General features: G+C 50.7%; 1 protein-coding gene across 2 annotated transcripts; it reads left to right on the forward strand.

Annotated features, from left to right (window-relative positions):
- Positions 1-118: 118 nt before the first annotated feature.
- On the forward strand, positions 119-23,334 carry LOC143695920 (uncharacterized). Of its 2 annotated transcripts, XM_077191151.1 has the most exons (4): positions 119-254; positions 11,340-11,405; positions 12,128-20,975; positions 21,342-23,334. In XM_077191151.1, exons 2-3 carry the CDS (start codon positions 11,384-11,386, stop codon positions 13,384-13,386), a joined length of 1,281 nt encoding a protein of 426 aa, XP_077047266.1. In that variant the 5' UTR covers positions 119-254; positions 11,340-11,383; the 3' UTR covers positions 13,387-20,975; positions 21,342-23,334. The 2 variants fall into 2 exon arrangements, 1 of the variants encoding a protein (XP_077047266.1); XR_013185369.1 differs by lacking the exon at positions 12,128-20,975.
- The last annotated feature ends 733 nt before the right edge of the window (positions 23,335-24,067 follow it).

A 24,067-nucleotide genomic window follows, 5' to 3' on the forward strand; every position in this document is an offset into this window, starting at 1 on the left:
CCTGAGAGCGCGGGGCGAGGCTGTGCCGTGTGCAGAGCCCGCCCCCGGCTGCGATTGGGCGACGGTGCCGTCAGTCGTGGTTCTGGCGCGCTGATTGGTGGGATCGGGGTGGAGCAGGGCCCCGGTGGCGGCCTGAGGGCGGCCGTGGCTCGGCAGCGTCGCCATTGGCGGAGCGTCTGTGCGGGCCCGGGAGCGGCGGCAGCGGCCGGAGCGCGGTGAGGCGGCGGCGGAGCTGGGAGGCGGCCGGAGCGCAGGTGGGAGCCGCGCTGGGTTGTGCGGGGGCTCGGGGCTCGCTGCGGGCCTTGGGGGCGGCAGGGGGCTCAGGCGGGTTCGTTGTGCCGTGTCCGGCGCGTGTTGCCGCTGGCGTGAGGGCGCTGCGGGAGCGGCTGCCCGCGGTCTCCTTGCGGCCGCTGCCTCGGCAGGAGCCGCTGCCGGAGCAGCGCTGGCTCGGCCCGGTTCCTGTGGCTGGGACAGAGGCGGCTGCCCCGTGCCCGGGGCTGTGCGGGGAAATTGACGTGGCCGGAGGTTTCTGTGCCCAGAGGAGACAGAGGAGTCCTGTACAAGTGACTTTATTGCTGAGCAGAGGGAGAGGCCGTGGGGCATTTGCCGTGCGCTCGCTGCCATTGTTGTAGTTCGCAGCCTCCTTTTTATCCTCATTTTCCCGGCCCCATCTCCCTTTCCCTTTGCCCACTGGCTGAGGTACTTGGAAGGTTCAGACTTCCCCATCCGCCAACTGCATGTCCTCGTTAATGTGCACCCCCACTTTTGTACAACAGCCGATATTCACGGCTCTGTTAAGTCTTTGTTCTTCTGGAAGTTCAGGAATTTAGCGGGACTTTGAGGAGCTTTCCGTGTCAATTTCTAACATTTTCTAAAACTGATGGTTTCTCCCATTACTTCCTTATCTAGGAGTCCCTGGCCCTATCTCCGGCAGACTCACTCATTGACTCGGTTTTTTCTTACTGAGTCTTCTTTGGTTTTGGGATTATTCTCAGTGCCCTCATTCCCTGCCCTTCTGTAGCCGTTTCTGGATCAGGAGGCCTGGCTGCCACCTGCATCCCCTCGCTCAGCTGCTGAATGAGCTGCAATCTCAAGGTGTGGAGCACGGTAAAAAGATCGGAGTTGCTGTAGCACATCAGAGGATCCTGCACATCACATCACCATCGTTAACCCATGGTCTGCCAGGGAGCCACAAAAATGTCCCATTCCCATTCTTTGCACTTTTGGGCCAGAACATGAGCTGCTTTCTTGTTTCTTTTGTTATCTTTTTCAGCACTTTTCCTTTGTCATCTATTTGCCAAGACCAGTTTGAGTCATTTTATTTTCTACAAACTCCTCCTTTTTTTGCTAACAGATGATCTGATGCCATCCCATGGTTAAGTGTTGTGTTCCTCATTTCAGTGGATTGGTCAGCAGGAAGGTCAGGAGCTGGAGCTGTCTGGTTGGTTATTCCCAGGGCAGCTTGTAATCTAATGATGCCATTGAAATGAGAAATAGGTTCTGTGGCTCCTGACATGAATTGGTTTGGGTTCCCAGGGGCTGGTCCATGGTGTTGTAGGATTTGTTCTGCTCACCGTTCATCTTTTCCCCATTTTTGGCTGCTCTGTCCAGCCAGGACTGCATCAATTGATGCTTTTCTCTAATTAAATCATCAAATACTTGGATTCCCAACTGATTTCCCTGAACTTGTGGTAGCAAGAACATTTCAGTGCTCTAATACACCCTATATAACACAGACAGTGACAGCACATGTTGGAGTGAGCAGAGGGATGATTCCCCCCCATTTATTTATAGTGAAGTTTTCCCAACATTCTTCATTTGCTGTTTCCCTTTGCAGCTTCACCCGTTTCTGTTGCAGGGTCAGATATCCTCACCCTGGGCTCTGCCTTGAGCTGTGCAAATTCCATCAGTGCAAGCAGGCAGAGCTTGGGGTGAGGGGCAGAGGGAATCAGCCCAATTCCTGCCCCAGGCAAGAGATCCAGGTACATTGTCCAGGCTTTGCCCAGCAGTGTTCATTTGCATTTCTAAAGCTCCTCTGCAGGCTGCCTGGAATGAAGCTTCTCTTCCAGGGCAGCCATCTGGTGAGTCACATGTGGCCCCCCCAGAATCTGCTTTTTTTAAAAAAAGTATTCACTATTTACGAGTTAAAAGTGTTACAGTTAAAGCTGTTCAATTTTGCAAAATGCAACATAAAGGCGGACATGGAAAAACCCAGAGCAAAAATTGATTCTCACACTTCTGTCCCAAACCTACCTGACAGTATAAAAAATTACGAAAAAATTTTCCCATGTTGTAATTTTGTCACTGAAACTGCAGGGAAAACAAAAACTCTCCAAGAATCCTTTAGTGTTAGAGTCAAGGCATTGCTTGCTTCTGGCCAGGATGTGCAACAGAAATAATTTCTTTCACAAATAGCCCGGCTGTGCAGAGAAAATCATTCCATGACACGTGAGTTTTACTCTATTTTTCCTAAACTTTATGTAGTCTGAACCAATCTAAATCCAGTGCTTTAATGTTCATTGCTTCCAAGTTGTGTAAGTTTTTAGTATTTGGTTTCCTATTGGATCCGGATTTCTTCCCCTCTGCTGTGAATTCGGTCCACACTCCTGGATTTCCTGCTCAGCCTTTTCCAGACCAGGTGTCTCCAGCTGTGCCGGGGGCAGTGTCTGGGGTAGCTGTTGGTTGCTGTTTGCTGCTGGGCGTTGATGATTTGTTGCTGGTCGTTATCTCTGTGGGTGTCTTTTGGGCTATTCCCAGTCTGTGGAGATGTTAAACTCATCTCCATTGAGTGGTGTAACATCCATTAAATAAAGCCTTTAAAATTTCTTTCCCAAAGGCAGACCCTTGAGTAGAGAAACCATTCTGAGCAGAGAAAGAAGATTTAAAAGAAACAAAATGGGTACATTTTGCAGCAATGCAATCCCAGGCAGCCCAGATTGGAATTGTGCCGTGGTGCTCCCCAGCAGCTGTGGCAGTGCAGGCCCAGCCAGCGCTGAAGCTGCAGCAGTGGCAGCAAGGCTTGGCCGCAGTGGCTGGAGGTGCCAGAGGAGGGTGGCCAGGATTTCCGAGGGTTTGAGCAGAGGATCTGTGGGCAGGCCCAGGGGCTTGGCCCGCTGTGGAGCCCTGGCTGCTGCTGCGTTGCCTTCAGGGCAGGCTCAGTGGGGGCTCCCATGGTCCTGCTGCAGGCGGGAAGTGCAAATCTCCGGGGCTTCAGAGCCCCTGAGGCCAGGCTGAGGGGTCCCCCCGTGTTCAGCTGTGCTGGCGGCTGTTTCTGGCCTCAGGGACACTTGGCATGGGCCCCTTGGCCACCAGTGGTGCTGCTTTGCACTCCTTAGGCAGGAGCCGATGTCCTGGCTGGGTGTTGGCAACAGCAAAGTGCCAGGGCAGGCTCTGTGCCAGCCCAGCTTCCTGGGGGAGAATCTACCTTGATCTCTGATCCAGTGCTTGCTGAAGCAGTCAGAATTGCTTTTGCCCCCCTGTTAGGTGCCATGGTGTCAGCAGAAGATATTGAAGCCTTCCTGCCCAGGGCATTTCAGTGCCAGGCTCTTACAAGCACCCAGAGCTCCTTGGGTTGAGCTGAGCGTGGGGCGGTGACCTGCGCTTTGTCTGATTCCCCTTCCTTCCCTCCCCTGGAACAGGCTGTTGCTTTTAGACACCACTTGTCCTGGTTGCTTCAGAGTACTTTGGAGAGGCTCCAGATCTGATCTTCACTATTTCCCTGGGGCTGCCCACACTTCAGGGTTCACTTCAGCATAGGCCTGGCCAGACATTTGACACAGAGGTACAACAGAACTGGCCTCTGTATCACCTTTTATAATATTAATTTGCGTTCCGAGGTTAGCGATCAAATCCCTTCCCAGTAAATCATGATAGCAATTAGGAGCAAACTTCATGCATTTCAAGTCCATCTCCCAGATCTACTAATAGTGGTTGAATAAAACCATACATCTTTCCCACTTATGCCATGAATAATCAAAGACATTTTTGGCCTTTCTCCCTCCCTTAGGTCTAAGATTCAGAGTGGATTGAGAGGCCCCTGTGTCCATCTGAAAATGCCTCCTCTCAATGCAGACCCACCTGAATGTTCTCAAGGGCTCCAGTGTGGAGGGTCCCTGGTGTGATGGGAGCTGTGACAGCCCTGCCAATCCATGTCCATCGAGGGGTGGACTTGCTGGTCCTGAGGGTGCTGCTGTCTGTGCTTGCAGTGTCCTTGTGCCCTGCAGCTGGAGCCCTGATTCCTTGCCAGGGGCTGTTTGGGTGGGCTGTCCCCTGCCGAGGAGGGCAATGCCTCTGCCGGGTGCTTGTGGCCGAGCCCGTGCCCTGGGTGCTGGGGCCCCCTTGGGCCCTGGGGTTGATCCCTCAGGGGCTGTAGGAACTCTGCCCTGGCCTTTGCCTTCAGCTTGGCCTTTTTCTGCTCCCTTCTTGCATTCATCTGCTGGGCCTTTGTGCCCAAGTGCTGCAGGGCCTTCTTCTGCCCCTCCTGCAGCCCCCCTCAGTGCCTGTGGGTGTTTGTCTTGCTTTACAAGACAGGTGTCTGCTTGGGAAGGCAGAAAAAGCCTCTCTAGGAATGGAGAATGCAAACCCCCTCCCTCTTAATTTTTAGGCTAGTGAAATAGAGTCTCTCAGGCAAAGCTATGGGAATAGGAATACCAGTTCTTTACTAGTGTGTAAATAAAGCAAACAAACAACCACAGCTCCGGCAGTGCCAACAAACAGAGCCCGGAGCCAGTCCCGGCCTTTCGGCTGCGGCGCTTTCCCGTTGGGTGCAGTTCCGGGCACGGCCGGCAGGGGCGCTGGTGGCTCCCGCGGGGCAGGGCAGCGCATCCCTGCCATGGGAACCTCTCTTAACGGAAATAGAGCAATCCCTTCATCTAACTCTTTCACTTTTTTACCTTCTATAGCCTTTCTCCTGTGTTTTGAGAAGGAATTTGGAGAGGGCTGCCTTTTAACTGAGCTCCTAGTGTTTAGATAAGGTGCTTCCTGTAGAGAGAGAGTTTTCCTGAACAGCTGGAGCTGTGGTTACCCAAGGGGATGTAACTCGGAGCAGGCCGGGGTCAGGGGAGGATATCCCGCCGAGGCTCGGTCGGAGTGTGGGCAGGGTCTGCTGCCGGAATCGCCAGAGGGGGATCTTCCCGTGGAGACCGAGCCGGAGCGTGGGCAGCCCCCACATGGCTTATGGCGGCTGATCCGGCAGCTCCCGGCAGAGAAAAGGCAGGTGGGAGACCCCGGCAGCAGCAGCGGCGGTGCCCAGCGCAGCTGGCACGGGCAGGGCAGCCGGGGATGGGATGGCTGGGACCCGGCCTCGGTGCGGTCGGCGCGGTGACCTCGGCCCACGCGGCAGGACAGAGCAACCCCCATCTTCCCCAGCATGGCCGGCAGAGCGGCCGCGGGCCGGGCAGTGGGAGCAGGGCACACAAATTCACCGCCAGCGCCGGGGCAGGTGGAGCTGCCCTGGGCAGTGAGCCCGCACCTGGGATGGAAACCGGGGCAGGCGGAGCTGAGGCGGGCAGCGAGCCGGGACCCGGGACAGGCGCCTCGGCCGCGAACGGAGGGGGCAAGAGCTGCAGAGGATCCCACTCTCTTTCTGACTTTTCCTCTTGTTCCCCTCCCTTTCATTTCCTCTTTTTCGTTTCTTGTTTTGTCTAGGGGCTTTCCGATACTTTAAAGATTTTTATTCTCCTAAAATCTACTGTCTAACCTATGGCATATTCTCTTTCTTCTAGATTAAATGGGTTTTTTTACAAATAAATCCAGAGCCTAACAAATCTAAACTTCTGCTTAGATACTTTGAAATGGTCGACAAGCTAAGTCATGACCTCCTAATGTTGTTTTTCTCATCACCTTTTTATTTATCCTTTGGCAAATTAAGCATCTTTCAGTAACTTGCTTTGCTACTCCAAAAATCCCAGTGCACCCATAGTTCCTTAAAAAATGATCACACAAAGCTTGAGTACCCCAGTGGGTTTTCTGATGCATGTCTTCTAATATTTTCCTAGTAAGCACATTTTATTAAGTAATTGTCTTCCATCAAGAAGTTTCCATTTCTCTGATTTATCTTGTTCACTTCCTGTCTTGTTTAATTCTTTTTTCTCGGCTTCCCTAAACTTTGGAATTTCCAGTTTTTCTTCGTTTGGAGTTAATATTAACATAACTCTTTCAGCTCCATTTTCTCCTGCATCCTTAGCTTTGTGATCTGCCAAATTATTTCCTCTTATTTCTGGGGTCTTTCCCTTTTGGGGTTCCTCAATATGTACTATAGCTATCTCTTTTAGGTAATTTTAATGCCTCTAAAACCTCTGAAATAAGTTCCTCATGTACTAAACCTTTTCCTCTTGAATTAATTAATCTTTTTCCTTTCCAAATTTTTAAAGGTATGTACTACGCTAAAGGCATACCTTCAATCAGTAGATATGGTTCCTTTATTTTGTGTTAAATATTCTAGTGCTCTTTTTAAAGTATATAATTCACAAGTTTGAGCTTACTAGTTTAAGGTTAATTTCCCTTTTTCCATAGTTTGCATGTTGTTCCCATCAACTACTACATACCCTGTACTTTCTCCTTTTGCAAGGAGTTGTATCTCTGTTACCTAACATAACTCCCAAAGTGCCATTTTTTTTTCTTTTTTTTTTTTCCCTGTATCCAACTTACTGGTATTCTGTCTCATTTTTCAAGATCTTATCTATTCATCATCTGCCACTGTTTTTCACTTTCACTAACAACCTAAATACCACTTTTCTTTCAACTACACACTTAAAAATAAAAAACCTTTTTCTCACACTACTTTCAGTGCAATACACCTCCCTCCAAGGAGATATAGTGAAGCTTAAAATACACAATCTACATTACATATACTTTCATTTGTCTACATTCACTCGCTTCTATTTCTCATTCACTTCCACACATTCTTTCACACGCTGAGGACACAAAGTGGATCCCTGTTGACAGAGAATCGCGGCTCCCTGTGGCCCCCTCCCCTTGGCGTTGGCCTCTGGGTCTCAGTATCTCCCGGCCTCCTGGGAGGGCCCTGACTCTGCTGCCTCCGGTGCCCGTTCACCTGTGAGGCTGATTTGTGTCACTCACACTCTTCAGCTACGGCCCCCTCACAGGCCCGGGGGGACAATGGCCCGTTTGCAGTCACACACATGCTCTGCCACAGCCCCCACCCACCCAAGGGACAATGGCTTATTTGTGGGTCACACACACCTCTTTCCACAGCCCCCCCTTCCCACCTGCCCGGGAAGCTGAGGCTGATTTTGTGTGTGACTCTCTCTCACACACATAACAACAATAAGGTACCTTTTACATTCAAATCACCTATTACAATTTTAGGTATTTCTGGCCAGTCCTGGTGCTATTGGATTTTCCTCAACCCAGCTGTGTTGGCCAACCCCAGATGCTCTTGGGTGTAGGAGCGTCGGGGGGTAGGACGGTCGGGACGGACGGAGACGAGAGATCTCTGCAGCCAGGCCCTGGAACTTGCGGTTTATTGCAAAGGGCCCGGGTGCAGGGCCCTGCTTGGAGCTGCCAGGCACAGCTGGAGCAGGCCCGAGAGAAGAGAGGGGTAGAGAGGATGAGAGGGTAAGAGAGTAAGAGGGTAAGAGCATAAGAGATTAAGGTTCCTGTTACAATACAATAAATCTTCTTCTTTGTTGAATATTCTATTTCTCACTAACCAATCTAGTACAAGATACAAATCCTAGAGCATTTACATACATCCTGTAAGAATCACTACATCACCAGACTGTGTTACATTTTAAATGCTAAAACTCCTCTTTGGACCCCTTCTGCCAAGCTGGCAGGATCTGCTCTGACCCTTGGATCTGTCTGCAAGCAGAGGGAATTGTTTCATCAAAAGGGGATTACCTTCAGTTGGGCCACACCATTGTTTTCCAGTTGTTCACTAACTGAGGTATCTCAAAGCTTGCTTTGATTTCAATCTTGCTTATAGTTTCTATATTGTCAAAATCTTTTGCCAGACAATCATATTTATAAGGCTTTCCTGTTTCATCTTCCCCAACACTTGGGCATTTTTTTATTTCTCAATCCACCTGTGTTGTCCAATCCCAGATGCTCTTGAGCATATTCTCAATCCGGCAGAATTTTGCTTAACCCTGAATGCTCTTGGAATATTAATCCCTCAACCCAGCAGTTTTTAATTCTGGATGCTCTTGGGCACTCTTATCCCTCAACCCAGCAGGTTTTTAGGAGCCCCTCTTGTCCCATTTCCTAGTGGATTGGGCTAGGAAACTCCTCTGCTCCCTTCCTCCGAGGGGTCCAGCCCCTCTCTGAGACCCAGTCCCAGTTACCCCGGGGGATTCTCTCACTCCTTTTAACATTCACTTTGTCTCTTTACTGGCCACTTAGCGCGGAAAGTCAGAAACGCAGCATGGGAGACTCCAGCACTCACTTGGCAGGTCTGGCACAACCAGCCCGCCTCTCATTCACTCACATTCATCCCCCCTGAGAAATACTTACCAATCCCTTTTCCTTCCCGAGTTCTTCGTGTACATTACTACTCTTAGGCGGCCAATGGTTGTAGGGAGCCTTTTTCCCTTGTCTTTGTTTTATTGTCTCCTTTTGTCCACCATAACCTGCGTCTGTCGGTCACCCCAGGGCAAACAGAGCGAGGCTGCCGAAGAGGGCAGGGGGCACCTTCCCCACTCTGACTCTCCTAAAGCACCGGCAGTGAGGTGTTGGTAACCATCCTCTGCTACCAAATTGTGAAAAACGCCAATCACTTGTTTTTAAAATTTTAAAAGTTTAATAGTAATAAAATAATTATCATAATAGTAATACTATTAGACTAATAAAAATTTGGACAATTTGAATTAGGACAATATGAGACAACAAATACAAAGTGTTATGGAGTCCGGGTACCTTTTTCTGGGCAGCACAAGCCCTAAAAAGGACACCTGTTAACAAAGGATTAACCCTTAAAAACAATAGCCTGTTCCATATTCATACACTTCATACATGATGCATAAATTCCATTCAAACATGGGATTCTGGTCAGTGCCACCTTCTTCCTCTGAATCCCAACAGCGCCTTCGAGGCGGGAAGAAGTTCATTTCTTCTGATAAGAGGGCAATAAATTCTTTTTCTCTGAATGATTTAGGTGTCCTGGGGCTGCTATCTCGCTGCAAGTCCTTTCTTTAAAGAAAGTCTCTTACCAAGCATAGTTTCTATTTTAACATTATGTTATAACCTAAAACTGTATTTAACCCACTTCTTAAGAGAATTAATACAGCATTAGTTTCTAACACAAGATGTATAATATTCATTTTCATATTTGCGAAAACCCAATCACAAAATATGCACTTTTCACAATTATAATCCCACTTACTTCCAGTCTCTCCCAGCATGGTCCCAGCTGCCGCCAGCATGGTTCCAGTTGCTTCCTCAATCAACTCAGTGAGTCCCAGTATGATGCCATTTGCTCCCAGTTGCTCCCAGTCAGGCCCAGTATGGGGGATGCTGTGCAGGGTGTGCTCACTGTGACACTCAGTCACTCCCAGTATTAGTCCAGTCACTCCCAGTATGATCCAGATATGAGCCCAGTGTGCTCCCAGTCTCTGCCAGAATAAACCAGTTTTGCTCTACATGGTTCCAGTTGCTTTCTTTCACCCTCACTTTCCTTCCAGTCGCTCCCAGTATATCCCAGTGTACCCCAGTTATCTCCAGCATCTTTCCAGTTCCTTCCAGTATGATCCCATTTGCTCACAAGCACTCGCAGTCAGCCTCAGTGTAGTGGCACTCACTGCCAGTATGATCCCAGTCACCTCCAGCCATGATCCCAGTTCATCCCCGTGTAAGCCCAGCAGTTTTCAATCACCCCCAGTATGCACCCAGTTCCTTTCAGTTGGTCCTAGTATGTTCCCAGTTGCTCACGGTGACTCCCAGTCACTCCCAGTATATCCCATTTGCCCCTAACATGGTCTCAGTTGCCCCCTGCAGGCTCCTGCTCACTCCCAGTACAATCCCAGTATGATCCCAGTATGATCCCACTCTCCATTAGTGCAATCACAGTGTGCCCTGGCATGGCAGTATGATCCCAGTATGATGTCAGTACAAGCCCAGTACAGTCCCAGTCACTCCCAGTATGATCCCAGTGTGATGTCAGTACAAGCCCAGTACAGCCCCAGTCACTCCCAGTACGGTCCCAGTGCAGCCCAGTCCCTGGCAGTGCTGCCACTGCTGGGATCCCCCAGCCCTGTGTGCATTCCCCCCTGGCGGATGTGCCGGGAGGAGCCCCAAGGGCTGGCAGTGGCCAGGCAGGGTCCCCAGCAAGGCCCAGTTTGGATGTGCAGCCCCCAGTTTGCCCAGTTTGCCTCTCCTTTGGCCCGGGCCGGGTTCCCCCCGCCCGCAGCGGCTGGGAGCAGCCGAGAGCCCCGCGCTGCCCATCCCGACCCGTCCCAGCTCCATCCCCGCTCCTGCCGCGGGCTGCGAGGGCTGCGGGAACGGGCACCGAGGGTGTGGCTGCTGCTGGGGGAGGAGGAGGAGGCAGGGAAGGGCAGGGATGAAGGGGGAAAAGGAGGTGGGGCTAGGGGGGAGGAGCAGGGGGAGGAGGGATGGAAGAGGAGGGACAAAAGCGGATCAAGGCTGAACTGAGGGAGCCACGCCTTCGATCCCTGCCTGAATTCGCAGCCCCCACCTGTGGGATCATTGCCCCCCCCATGGCTCCGGTGAGCGGGGAGGGGGAGCTCGGCCCAGATATCCAGAGGGTCCCTGGGTTGGGGTTTTTGGGGGGATGTTTGGAGAATGAAGCAGTGCAAGGCTGAGCGGAAAAGGCCCCTTGGGGGGACATCGGGGGGTGGCGGTGGCGGCTGCCAGCAGAGGCAGCCTGGAGGAGCAGAGCCCTGTGTGCCCCAGGAGCCCAAAGTGGGGAGCCCAGAGAGGGGGGAGCGCCGCCATTGGCGGGAGCCTCAAGAGCCTGGAGAGGGGCAGGGGGGACTCCTTGGAGCCGCTGCAGCCCAGAGCAGAGAATGAGGGGAGAAGGGAGCCCGGGAGCCCAAACAGCCCCGGCATCCCGAAATGGGGAGAGCGAAGCGGGGGCAGCTTTTGGGATTGCTGGGACTGCCAGCAGCCTGGGCAGGGCGGGCACCGAGGAGAAGGGGGACCCCCAATCCAAGCGTGACCCCAGCAGCTGGAACAGGGGGGAACCCCCGAACACCAGAGGGGAGGGACCAGGGACAGGGAACTCCTGGGTGGCTTTTTCAGGGCTGAATCTTGGTGTTTGGGAGGTTTTTCTGGAGCCCAGATGGCTGCTGACTTGTAGAGATGGAGTCGGGCAGAGGAACCTTCAAACTCAACGTGCTCATCCCTTGTTTTCCCCAAACCAGGATTTCCCATTGCCAACACTTGGGAGGCTGTGAGGAAGAGGAAGATGCCCTGGGACACTGAGGGAGGTGAGGAGGAAGTCAGTGTCTCTCGAATGCTTAAAATCAGAGGGTTTTGAGAAAGCTGCAAAAGACAAGCCTCAGAGACAGTAGAACTGATTAGAGCTTTGCAGTAACCATAAGATTGGTCAGCAGAAAAGTTATATAAGAAGTAGAAAGTAGGGAGAAATAGAACAATGGTCTGTGCATTAACACTTATCTAGAATAACTCCCTAACCTGCGGAAAAGTGTATCTAGATAGATATTAGGAAGTTCCAAGCTTAATAGTGGAGCTCTGTGCATTGTGTTTTAAGGCTTACAAGCAGGTTTTGTATTTGAAATAAGGGAGCATTGTTTTAACCGTCAATGTGCTTATAGTGCTTGGATAGAACTACTGTCAGTATGCCTTTGCTTTGCGTGATTGGTCAAAAACCTTTTAAAGTAAGTTTTAACATGAAGTTCTTTGTCTGCTACCTGTGATGTGAGCTACTGGCAACTTACCATTGTCATAACCAAGTAATGAGACAGATGCTGGGAAATAAAACAGCTCAGGACACGTTCCTAGCAGTCCCGTCCTGTTTGTGATTTGTGCACAGCCCCGACCTTGCAATGAGTGCCCCTTTCCCCTCTGTGCTGCTCCATCTCCCAGCCCAGCAGGGCCCCTGGCTGCAGCTCAGCCCTGGGGGGATCTCCTTGCCCTTGCCTGTGGCACGGAGGCAAATCCCATGCTGTCCTTGTCCTTCCTCCCCCAGAGCAGGAGCTGAGCATGGAGAGCAGGGAGGACAAATGCCCACGGCAGAACCTGGTGGCAGAGGCCGTTTTGAGCGGCTCCACGGCGCAGGAAGCCAACGGGGAGGAAAAGGCCCGGAGCTGCCGCACGAGGAGGGGCTGCAAACGCAGATGGCGGGGATGTGAGGGGGAAAGAGCCAGCCTGGGCCGGGAAGGCGGCCGGAGATGGAGCCAGAGCTCGGAGCTGGTGCTCCATGAGCAGCTTCATGATGGGGAGAAGCCCCACACGTGCGTGGAGATTGGGAAGAGCTTCAGGTGGAACTGCGACCTGATTGTGCACCAGGGGATCCACACTGGGGAGAGGCCCTACGAGTGTGGGGAGTGTGGGAAGAGCTTCAGCCTGAGCTCCCACCTGATCAGGCACCAGAGGATCCACACTGGGGAGAGGCCCCATGAGTGTGGGGACTGTGGGAAGACCTTCAGCCGTAGCTCCCACCTGATCAGGCACCAGAGGACCCACACTGGAGAGAAGCCCTATGGGTGTGGGGAGTGTGGGAAGAGCTTCAGCCGGAGCTCTCACCTGATCCAGCACCAGAGGATCCACACTGGGGAACAGCCCTACGAATGTGGGGAGTGTGGGAAGAGTTTCAGCCAGAGCTCCGCCCTGATCCTGCACCAGAGGACCCACACTGGAGAGAAGCCCTACGAGTGTGGGGAGTGTGGGAAGAGCTTCAGCCAGAGCTCCAGCCTGATCAAGCACCAGAGGACCCACACTGGAGAAAGGCCATACAAGTGTTCTGAGTGTGGGATGCACTTCAGCCAGAGCTCCAGCCTGATCACGCACCAGAGGACCCACACTGGGGAGAGGCCCTATGAGTGTTCCAAGTGTGGGAAGGGGTTTAGGATCAGCTCCCATCTCCTCCTGCACTATCGGATTCACATGGAGGAGAGGCCCTTCCAATGCCCTAAGTGTGGGAAGGGATTCAGGCAGAACTCCACCCTCATCACCCACCGGCGCATCCACACTGGGGAGAAGCCCTACGAGTGTGATAAATGCAGGAAGAGGTTTCTGACCAGCTCCTACCTCCTCCAGCACTATCGGATTCACACAGAGGAGAGGCCCTTCCAATGCCCCGACTGTGGGAAGGGATTCAAGCACAACTCCAACCTCGTCACCCACCGGCGCATCCACACAGGGGAGAGGCCCTACAAGTGTCCCCAGTGTGGGAAGAGCTTCTCCAGCAGCTCTAACTTGACCCAACACCAACGGAGGCACCGGTAAGGGAAGCCCTGCGAGTGCCCCGAGTGTGGGCAGAGCTTCGTGTGCTGCTCCAGCTCCATCCCCCACTGGAGGAGGCACTTTGGGCACAGCCCAGGTGAACCACATTCCCTGTGATCCATGTTGGGAACACACCTGGCTGCTTCTACTTCTAATTTCACCTTAATTTTTTTCTATTCTCCATCTCTTTGCACTCCAAAAGCCAAGGGGGATGGATCTGTCACCTCAAAACCACTCAAATCCCAGTGAAAACAGCTCAATCTTACCCCAAAAGGGCTCAAACCCACCTCAAAAAACTCAACCCCACACCAAACTCACTCGATTCCACAGCCACCAGGCTGAGATGGGGTTGGGAGGTGATTAGAGTTGTGGGAACTCAATTAGATTGGTGGGATGGGGATTGTGTGGGGCTGGGTGTGTGGGATGTATTTGATAGCAAATAAAACTCTCAGACTTACTGATTTCTTTCCCATTCATGTTCAGTCCATTGCAGTTCTGTTTGCAGAGTGCCACCTTCTCAGCTCATTGTCTTTGTGTCCCCTTTTCTCTCCTGCCTCTCTTTGCCTGCTCTGTTTCTCTCTCAGTGTCTCCCTTGACCCACGGACCACCAGAAACCCTCCCCTGATTGAATTGACCCAGGCACCACCAGAGACCCTCCCTATATTTAATTGCCTCAGGGACCACCAAATACCCTCCTTTGATTTTTTACCCCAGTGACCACCAAAGACCCTCCCCTGATTTAACTGCCCCCTTCCCTGATTTACTTGACCCTGCATTGATTTAATTGACCCCTCTGTCCCCACAGTCCCTCCCCTGATTATTTATTATTTTATTTCCCAATTATTATTTTAATTCGCAGTCCCAGGAACTGAAGTCCTGAAGGCTGGCAGGGAAATGTCTCTGTAGGATTTTGCTCCATTTGCCTTCATGGGCAGGAACATCTTTTCCTGGCTGGGAACTGGAATTCCAGACTTTTGGAATGTGTGCAGGGCAATACGGACTGGGATCAAATATGGACTGAGATCAGATAGGGATGGGGATCAAATAGGGGTTGGGATCAAATATGGAGTAGGATCAAACAGGGGCTGGGAGCAAATATGGACTGGGAACAAACAGGGACTGGGATCCTACAGAGTGGGATGAAATAGGGGATGGGATGAAATAGGGACTGGGATCAAATATGGACTGGGATCGGATATGGACTGGGATCAAATGGACTGGGATCAAATATGGATTGGGATCAAATGGACTGGGTTCCTACAGACTAGGATAAAATAGACTGAGATTATATAGACTGGGATCAAATATGGACTGGAATCAAACATGGACTGGGACCAAATACGGATTGGGATCAAATATGAACTGGGACCAAATATGGACTGGGATCAAATAGGAGTTGGGGTCAAATATGGACTAGGATCAAACAGGGACTGGGATCACATATGGACTGGGATCAAATGTGGACTGGGATCCTACAGAGTGGGATCAAATGTGGACTGGGATCAAATGTGGACTGGGATCACATATGGACTGGGATCAAATATGGACTGGGATCAAATGGACTGGTGTTGCAGTATGAAGCAATATCCTGTTTTAGCTATCCCAGTCCTTTCCCAGGTGTGGCAATACCTTCTCCCTTCCCCTCCCCTTGCCTCCTGCTAAGTGGTGTCTGTCAAGCTTAACATTCCAGCAAGGCCGTCGTTGTGTGATTGGCAAAAGTTCAAAAGATGCTTCTCAGCCCTGGGGTCATTGGCCTAGCCAAGTGTCACTTGTCCCCTGAGACTCCCCCCCTCCCACCTGCTTGGTGCCATACCTGCCCCTTCCCTCCCCCTCCCCTCGAGCTTAAAAGGACACTGAGACCATGCGGTCGACATTCTGTTGGAGCTGTTACCAAGATTCAGAGATCTGTGACCCTGGAATAAAACTCTGGATTAAACCCTCTGGCAGAATCCGTCTCCTTTCCTCTTTGCCATCACCTAAGGCCTTTCCACCAGAGGTAAAACTGAGTTCCTGCTTGCCTGGACTTGTTCCAAGTGCCCAGTTGCAACAAGCAGCTAGCCAGGGGTGTCTCTGAGGTAAAAACACCACAGTTGCTGCCTCTGGTCAAGCAGCAAGGCCAGATGAGCCCAGACACGTTCCATCCTCTAACATTGGGATAATATTCCAATAGACGGGGTTCCTACAGACTGGGATAAAATAAACTGAGATTATATAGACTGGGATCAAATATGGGCTGGGATCAAATAGGGGTTGGGATCAAACAGGGACTGGGATCAAATATTGACTGGAGTCAAATAGGGACTAGGACCAAATATGGACTGGGATCGAATATGGACTGGGATCAAATGGATTGGGATCAAATATGGACTGGGATCAAATATGGACTAGGATAAACTATGGACTGGGATCAAATATGGATTGGGTTCAAATGGACTGGGTTCCTACAGACTGGGATAAAATAGACTGAGATTATATAGACTGGGATCTGTGGGAAGTTAGGGACAGGCGATCGGAAGATATCGCGTTGTACGGGCAGACAGAACCCCTCCCCTCAGCTGTTAAAGTTACCTAAGCCCCATTTATGACACAAGCAGAACCGAGGTTATATAACCCCATGTAACCAGTTAATAAACGCCATTTTGCCATCCACCATATTGGTGTCTGTGAGCACATGGCCCGAGCAGCTGGAGGTTTGCTGCATCACACCTCAGCAGAGGCAATAAAGTGGTGCCAAAACCCAGGAAATTACCTGGGAAACAGGAATCGCCTGGACAGGTGAACGGCGGCCGAAGCGGCTGTGCCAGCTCAGCGGGGAGGACACTCCCGGACCAGCAAGGAGGATGGAAGCTCTCGCAAAGGTCGTATTTCAGATTCATAGGCAATGGGGTATTGATTGGAAACCGAAAGTCTTAACCCTCGCTGTGTCGAGGCTGTTGCAAATTGGGGTCATTGACTAGCCGGTGGACATATCCACCCAGAAATATGGGACAAGTATACTAAGGCTCTGGCCGAGGAAACAATATCCTCAGGTTCGGGGAAGAATCTTAAATCATGGGGAAGAGTCATACAGGCTCTCCAAAAGGCTCGGCAAGAGCAGGAAACTTGGAAAGCCGCACGGGACTGTTTTCTGGCCGTGCCCTGGCTGGGGATGGAGGCGGCTACGCAGACTATGGGCGATTGCGGTCCTGCTGAGCGCAGGGATTTGCAGCTACGGGGACGCTCTTCGCGGCTCTGGAGCCCAAGCCCACCGGCTGAGGGAAAAGAGCAGGCACGGTCTTTTTGGGATGGGCTGGCAAAGGAGGCGTGGAGCGCTGCCATTGAGTCTGAGGGGGCCTGGGAGGGACCTCCACCTTACGCGCCGCAGGGTGGTGCCGAACCCCAGAGAGATGGCAGGGATGCGGATGCGGTTGGCAGGGACAGAGAAGGTCTGCCAAATAACGCAGACACGTGCGAGCAGGAAAGAGGGGAGATGCGGAGGGGGAATTAGGCCCACTCAGAGTGTTTGTCTGAAAACATATTCTTATAAGACACGAGCCTCACCCAGCAGGAGGCGGGGCAATCCTAGAGGGAAGGAGCGGCCCAATGCTAGTTAAAAGGGGCAGGGTCGAAGCCTGACAAAAAGGTCCTGGAGTCTGGAAGTATCCAGTCAGTCGACTTCCGGACCCAAGTCAGACGAGCTGGGACGAATGGTTTGACAAGTGGTCCGTAGCCAACTCCCAACTCTGATAAAGAGGAGTGAGAGTATACAAGATTAGTAATCACAATGCTCCTGCTTTGGTCAAGGGGAAGTTAGGAAAGAAATGAACCCCGCTTACAGACTGGAGGAAAATAAAAATAGCATGCGCCAATTAAGCCCCATCAGTCACGCTAGTGTTCCCGGTCCAAGTGGGGGGGCAAGGCAGAAACCAGAGGACCTACTCACTGGTAAACCCCAAGGATGTGCAAGCCATTGTTAAAGCAATTGCAGACAGAGGGATTAATTCAGCTGTGGTTTCCACTCTTATCGATAGTGTTTTTGGAGGAGATAACATGCTCCCATTTGACATTAAACAAACCTGCAGATTAATTTTTGACGGGGTGGGGATGATCGTCTTCAAACAGGAATGGGAGGACAATTGCGCAAAGCAGCTGGCCTTAGTGACTGGGGCAGACCACCCGCTGCACAGTTCCAGTATACAGCGACTCATGGGCACAGACCCAACCATGATCACCCCCCAGGCACAGGCCGAGGGCCTTCAGGCCCATGAGGTTATGACAACTACCCACGCCTCTAGAGAGGCTATCCACTCTGCTTCTAAGGTCATTGCTAGACCATTGCCATGGTCTGCTATAAAGCAAAGCGATAGTGAAAGTTTTACACAGTTTGTGGACCACCTCCAGGCAGCACTCAATTCCTCGGCTTTACCCTCGGAAGAGAAGGGCCCTGTGTTAGCGGAGTGTTTGCGCCAACAATGCAATTCAGCTACTAAGGACGTTTTACAGTCATTACGGCCCCGGTCTAGCATCGCGGACATGATTAGGCATGTCACAAAAGAAGAACATCTAGCTGCAATCCAGGCAGCCGTCTGCACTGCAATAACCAGTGTGATAGCATGCTTTAAGTGTGGCCAGGCAGGTCACGTTGCAATGAATTGCCCCCAGTCAGGGCATCCACTAACAGCTGTTCCCCCATGCCATGACCTAGGGGGCCATGCTGGGCATGTGGGAAAAAGTGGCATTTTGCCAAAGAGTGCAGATCTAAACATCAGGGAAGCGGGAGGGGGAGGGGGCACCCGGGCCGCACACAGCTCCCTCCCACCTGGGACATGAAGCGGCCCAGTTACACCAATTTTCAATGGGGCGCGCAGCTCCCGCACCCACTGCCCCCTCCAATGACCAATTTCGCAATTCAACCAACGGCTCAGCCAAACCCATCAACACCCCAGGAATGCCAAGAACGGCTCCCTGGGGGCGAGGCCCCTGGGTGGCCCTGGCCATGAAAGCATGGGAGCGGGACCCCTGGGTGTCCTTTGCCGTGAAGGTGGGCAGGCACCCGCTGATAGTGAGGGCAGTTTGCTGTCTCTATAACAACCCTGATGATTCTGCTATCTGCCTCCCCTTTTGGGTTGATACGCGATCAGATGTTACCATCATCCCGAACATACACTGGCCTTCACAGTGGAAACTGGAAGAAGCCCCCATGGTGGGCAGGGCTGGAGGGCTGACCCTCAGCCTGAAAAAGCACCCAACCGGTAGCGATAACACTCTGCACCAAAAGAGGACTGGGGAGAACTATCACCCTTTCCCCATATGTCATGTCAGAATGCCCACCCTTGCTGGGGAGGGATGCCCTAGCCCTGTTGGATGTCAGGATGATAAATTTAGTCTAAGGACCACTGCTGCATACCCGCTGCTACCTATCAAACTAACATGGAAATCAGTGGACCCAGTGTGGGTCGAGCAGTGACCCTTGTCAAAGCCTCGAATGATTGCCCTTCTTGAGCTAATTAGCCGTGAGCTACAGCGGAACCACATAGAACCCTCCGCAAGCCCGTGGAACATCCCAATCTTTGTGATACCCAAATGATCTGATGAGGGCTTCCGCCTCCTTGTTCACCTGCGAGAGGTGAACAAAAGAATTCAACCAATGGGTCCTGTACAAACTTTGTTGCCGATGAATTTGATGATACCAAGAGGACAGCCCTGTGCGGTGCTTGACATTAAAGACTGTTTCTTTTCCATTCCCCTGCACGATGAAGACAAAGAGTGGTTTGCCTTTTCTGTCATCTTCCTGAACAGCCAGCGGCCCACCTGCGATTCCAGTGGAGAGTATTGCCCCAAGGAACGGTCAACTCCCCAACCATTTGTCAAATCACAGTAGACTGAGCACTAGCGCCAGTCTGGCAGAGCGATCCGACTGTGACCATCGTTCGACAACATTCTGATCGCTGTGCCATCAGCGAGCCAAGTAGACCAGCTAGTGTCGACAGTCTTGGAGACCTTGAAAATAAATGGGTTCAAAATCGTGAGTGCAAAAATAAAAAAGGGATCGTGCATAACCTTTTTAGGGGTGGGAATTTCGAACTCCTATATAACCCCTCCCCAAATAAAAATTCAACGAGACATCAAGGCACTCCATGGCATGCAGCAGCTGGTAGGATCCCTACAATGGCTCCGCAATATCATCCTGATCCCTCCCGAGGTCATGGACCCCCTAAACGACCTCCTGAGAGGGAAAAAGCCATGGGAGCAGAAAACTCTGACACTAGAAGCGATGAGCTCGCTCAATTTTATTGAACATCAAATGTCGGTAAGCACGCTCTCCAGATGGGACCCAGGCGCACCAATTGACTTGTATGTCCACTTTACAAAGAAAGGGGGAGTAGGAGCGCTAGCCCAAGGGCTCCTGACAAAGCCCAACCAATACAATGGGTAGTCTTAGGAAAACCATCACGCACTTTTTCCCCAGGAGTTGAGTGCTTTAGCAGCCTTATCATGAAAGGCAGGAAACTCGCCCTAAGGCATTTGGGCATTGAACCCGCCAAGATATATCTGCCCATCCGCAAATAGCTTTCCACGCAGTCAGCGTCAATATCAGAGCATCTAGCCATAGCCCTTGCTGGATTTGGAGGAGAGATTCGCTACGCAGCAAAACCCGCTTGGACTCAGCTGCTTGCGATCGTCGACATTGATGTCCCATCAAAAATAATGGATCAGCCGCAAGCAGGACCCAGGGTCTTCACGGACGCATCTTCGCTAACCTCCACCGCAGCAGCGGGATGGCAGTCAGGAGTACAGTGGCAATGCATCAAAACCACTGACCCTACGCTTTCAGTCCAGCAACTCAAAGCAGCCACAGTAGTACTAGCATGTGGACTGTTCCCAGAAGAGCACCTCAATGTTGTAACGGACTCTATATTTGTGAGTAAACTCTGCCTAGCCATGTCTGGACCTGGCATATCAGTGTCCACAGTGGTGATTATGCTTGAAGAGGCACTTTTTTCGCAAAAAGGCACTATATCTATCATCCACGTTAACAGCCAGAATCCGGTTAAAGGATTCTTTCAAATCGGCAACGACAAGGCAGACGCCGCTGCAAGAGGACTGTGAACGCTGAGAGATGCCGGTCAACTACATGAGTCCCTTCATATCGGAGCTAAAGCACTTGCGAAAAAATGCGGGATTTCGGCTGCTGATTCGAAGCACATTGTCGCCACGTGTCCCCACTGCCAAAAATCACCACTGTGGTCTAGCGGCATCAACCCCAGAGGCCTCAAAGCTGCAGAAATATGGCAGACAGACTTTACATTATGTCAGCTGCTAAGACCCCGAGCGTGGCTCGCGGTGACTGTGGATACATATAGCGGGGTGATCGTGGCCACACAACATCAAAAAACTGACTCCAAAGCAACCATCCAACATTGGTTAATGGCCATGGCATGGCTTGGTGTTCCAAAACAGATCAAGACAGACAATGGCCCGAATTTTGTTTCAAAATTGATCCAAGCATTCGTTTCAAAATGGGGTATCACTTCAGTACATGGCATCTCATACAATAGCACTGGGCAGGCCATCGTTGAGCGAGCAAATCAAACTCTGAAAGCCAAATTGAGGTATTGGCTAAAACCTCTGAGCCAAGGAGGTATTGGCTAAAACAGAGGGTTTTACTAACTCTATTCCCCCGAGAGACCAAGCGCGCATACTGGCAACCTCTCTGTTAGCATTAAATCAATTCCCTAGGGGGGATGAAACAAGCAGCCCCGCCCAGAGACAATGGGCCACCTGAGCGCTAGAGGAAGGCCCACAGGTTATAATTAGAAATGAACTAGGGGAATGGGAGCGAGGTTGGAGACTAGTGCTCACGGGGCGAGGGTACGCAGCTGTTAAAAAAGCCGGTATAGTCAAATGGTGCCCACTTAAGTCTATCAAACCAGACCTTCAGAGTCGAACTAATGAGAATTGTGAAGTTTTATTTGCAGGACTGGATCCTTGGACATCCCCACAACCCATATACCCCAGTACCTGAAGAAAGCGACAAATCACCAAGCAGCCTTACAGCTCCCAAGAATCCCACACCAGTGAGATCCAAGCGGCAATGGTATCTCTGTGTGATCTTGCTTTTAGGGTTAATTGGCAGAGGGCAGGCCGATGCAGGGCATTACCCTCACCAGCCATTCAGGTGGGTTTTACGCCATGTCTCAAGCGATTATGCTATCAAAGAAACCATCACACCTGACAGCCCATCTTTTGAGTTTCAGCTAAGGGACATTTTTCCCCCACGGCTAGGATTCCCCAATTTTAGAGATTTATCACTATACCAGACCTATTGGTGCCCTGCTTCCAACCCAGGCAAAAGTTTCTGTAACTAGCCAGGGTATGGATATTGCAGATATTGGGGGTGTGAAACTATCATGACAAGCAATAGGTAGCAACCACAGCAACCTGATAAGTTCCTGCAAGTCAGGTATGCTCCCCATGGTTGTCTGGAACCAAAATTTAGAAGACACAATCAAATATACACGCCCCAAGACGGGAGAAAACACAATTGTATGAGCTACACAATGACACAATGACAATTTTGCAGCCGACCCATGAGAGTTGGACCACTGGTAAGGTGTGGTCAGTGTTTGTCCGCACCTTTCACGACATTTGGGTGAACATACAAATTATCAGGCTCCTACCGTCAGTATCCCAATCAATCGGACCCAATCTAATTCTTACGGGCCCAAGAGGGGGATCACAACTAGCGCCAATTTTACCCTTAATGTACAAGCATTAAATCCTACCTCGTCCCCATACAGCCTTTTAGATAAACCAGCTCCTTACAATTAGTTTCTTGATGTATTAAATGCCACCTTTTTATCACTGAGCCAATCTAACCCAAACCTTACGAAATCATGCTGGTTATGCTATGATGCAAAGCCCCCTTTTTATGAGGGTGTTTCCCTTAATGTCCCCTTTAACTATTTGATAGCAGAGAATCCACATCAGTGCAGGTGGGACACCCCCCGGAGGGGAATTACCCTGAGTCAGGTCACAGGCCAAGGCAAGTGCTTCGGCAATGCAATTTTAGCAAGGCAGATGGGCAACATCTGCACTGAATTTATCGAACCTAATGGAAGGATCTATAAGTGGGCGATTCCGACTACTTTAGGAATGTGGGTCTGTCAGCAATCAGGAGTAAACCCCTGTGTGCTCCTTGATAAATTCAATAACTCTGTTGATTTTTGTGTCCAAGTTCTAATTGTTCCTAGAGTCCTGTACCACCGAGAAGAAGAAGTATATCAACTTTTAGAGGAATCCAACCGGCTCCACAGAAGGGAAGTAATAAAGGGCATAACCATTGCAATGCTCTTTGGTCTAGGAGCTACTGGCACAGCCACAGGTGTCTTGGCCATGTACCTCCACACCAAGAACTTTCTCAACTGCAGATGACCATCGATGAGGACTTACAGAGAATTGAAAAATCCATCTCCTTTCTAGAGAAATCCCTCTCCTCGCTTTCAGAGGTTGTCCTGCAGAACAAACAAGGATTAGACCTCTTGTTCATGCAACAAGGAGGCCTGTGTGTCGCCTAGAAGGAACAATGTTGTTTTTATGCAGACCATACCAGGGTCATACGAGACTCGATGGCTGAACTAAGGGAAAGGCTAGCCCAGAGAAAGAGCAAAAGAGAAGCTCAACAAGGATGGTTCGAGTCATGGTTCAACCAGTTCCCATGGCTGACTACCCTTGTTTCCACTTTAATAGGCCCTCTTACTATGATACTCTTGACATTGATTTTTGGGCCTTGCATATTGAACAAATTAGTGTTGTTTGTTAAAAACTGTTTATAAAAAGTTAACATTTTATTTGTTGACCGCCAACAATTGCTTTGAGGCACGCTTGTTGCGGATATGTTGCATTGCCTTTTACCATTTGTCGGTTTTACCATAAATCAGTTTAACAGCCTTTGCATTTTTATAACCTTTACACTTCGTGTGTCTTTAATTAATCATGAGGGAAGGGGGAAATGTGGGAAGTTAGGGACAGGCGATCGGAAGATATCGCGTTGTACGGGCAGACAGAACCCCTCCCCTCAGCTGTTAAAGTTACCTAAGCCCCATTTATGACACAAGCAGAACCGAGGTTATATAACCCCATGTAACCAGTTAATAAATGCCATTTTGCCATCCACCATATTGGTGTCTGTGAGCACATGGCCCAAGCAGCTGGAGGTTTGCTGCCATGCCGTTCCTGAACCAGGTCATCACACCTCAGCAGAGGTAACAGGGATCAAATGTGGGCTGAGATTAAATATGGATTGGGATAAAATATGGATTGGGATAAAATATGAACTGGGACCAAATATGGACTGGGATCAAATAGGGGTTGGGATCAAATATGGACTAGGATCAAATACGGACTGGGATCAAATAGGGTCTGGGATCCTACAGAGTGGGATAAAATAGGGACAGATCAAATACGGACTGGGATCAAATACGGACTGGGATCAAATATTGACTGGGGTCAAATAGGGACTAGGACCAAATATGGACTGGGATCAAATATGGATTGGGTTCCTACAGACTGGGATAAAATAGACTGAGATTATATAGACTGGGTTCAAATATGGGCTGGGATCAAATATGGATTGGGATAAAATATGAACTGGTACCAAATATGGACAGGGATCCAATAGGGACTGGGATCATCCTGACTGGGA

Source organism: Agelaius phoeniceus, chromosome 27 (genome assembly GCF_051311805.1).
Source record: "Agelaius phoeniceus isolate bAgePho1 chromosome 27, bAgePho1.hap1, whole genome shotgun sequence".
Classification (NCBI taxonomy): domain Eukaryota; kingdom Metazoa; phylum Chordata; class Aves; order Passeriformes; family Icteridae; genus Agelaius; species Agelaius phoeniceus.

What these genes read in the sequence shown, in the direction of transcription:
- LOC143695920 (XM_077191151.1), top strand. Translation starts at nt 11,384, where the DNA reads ATGCCCTGGGACACTGAGGGAG. An exon ending in GCCCTGGGACACTGAGGGAG is followed by an intron (nt 11,406 to 12,127) that starts GTGAGGAGGAAG and finishes TTCCTCCCCCAG; the next exon opens with AGCAGGAGCTGAGCATGGAG.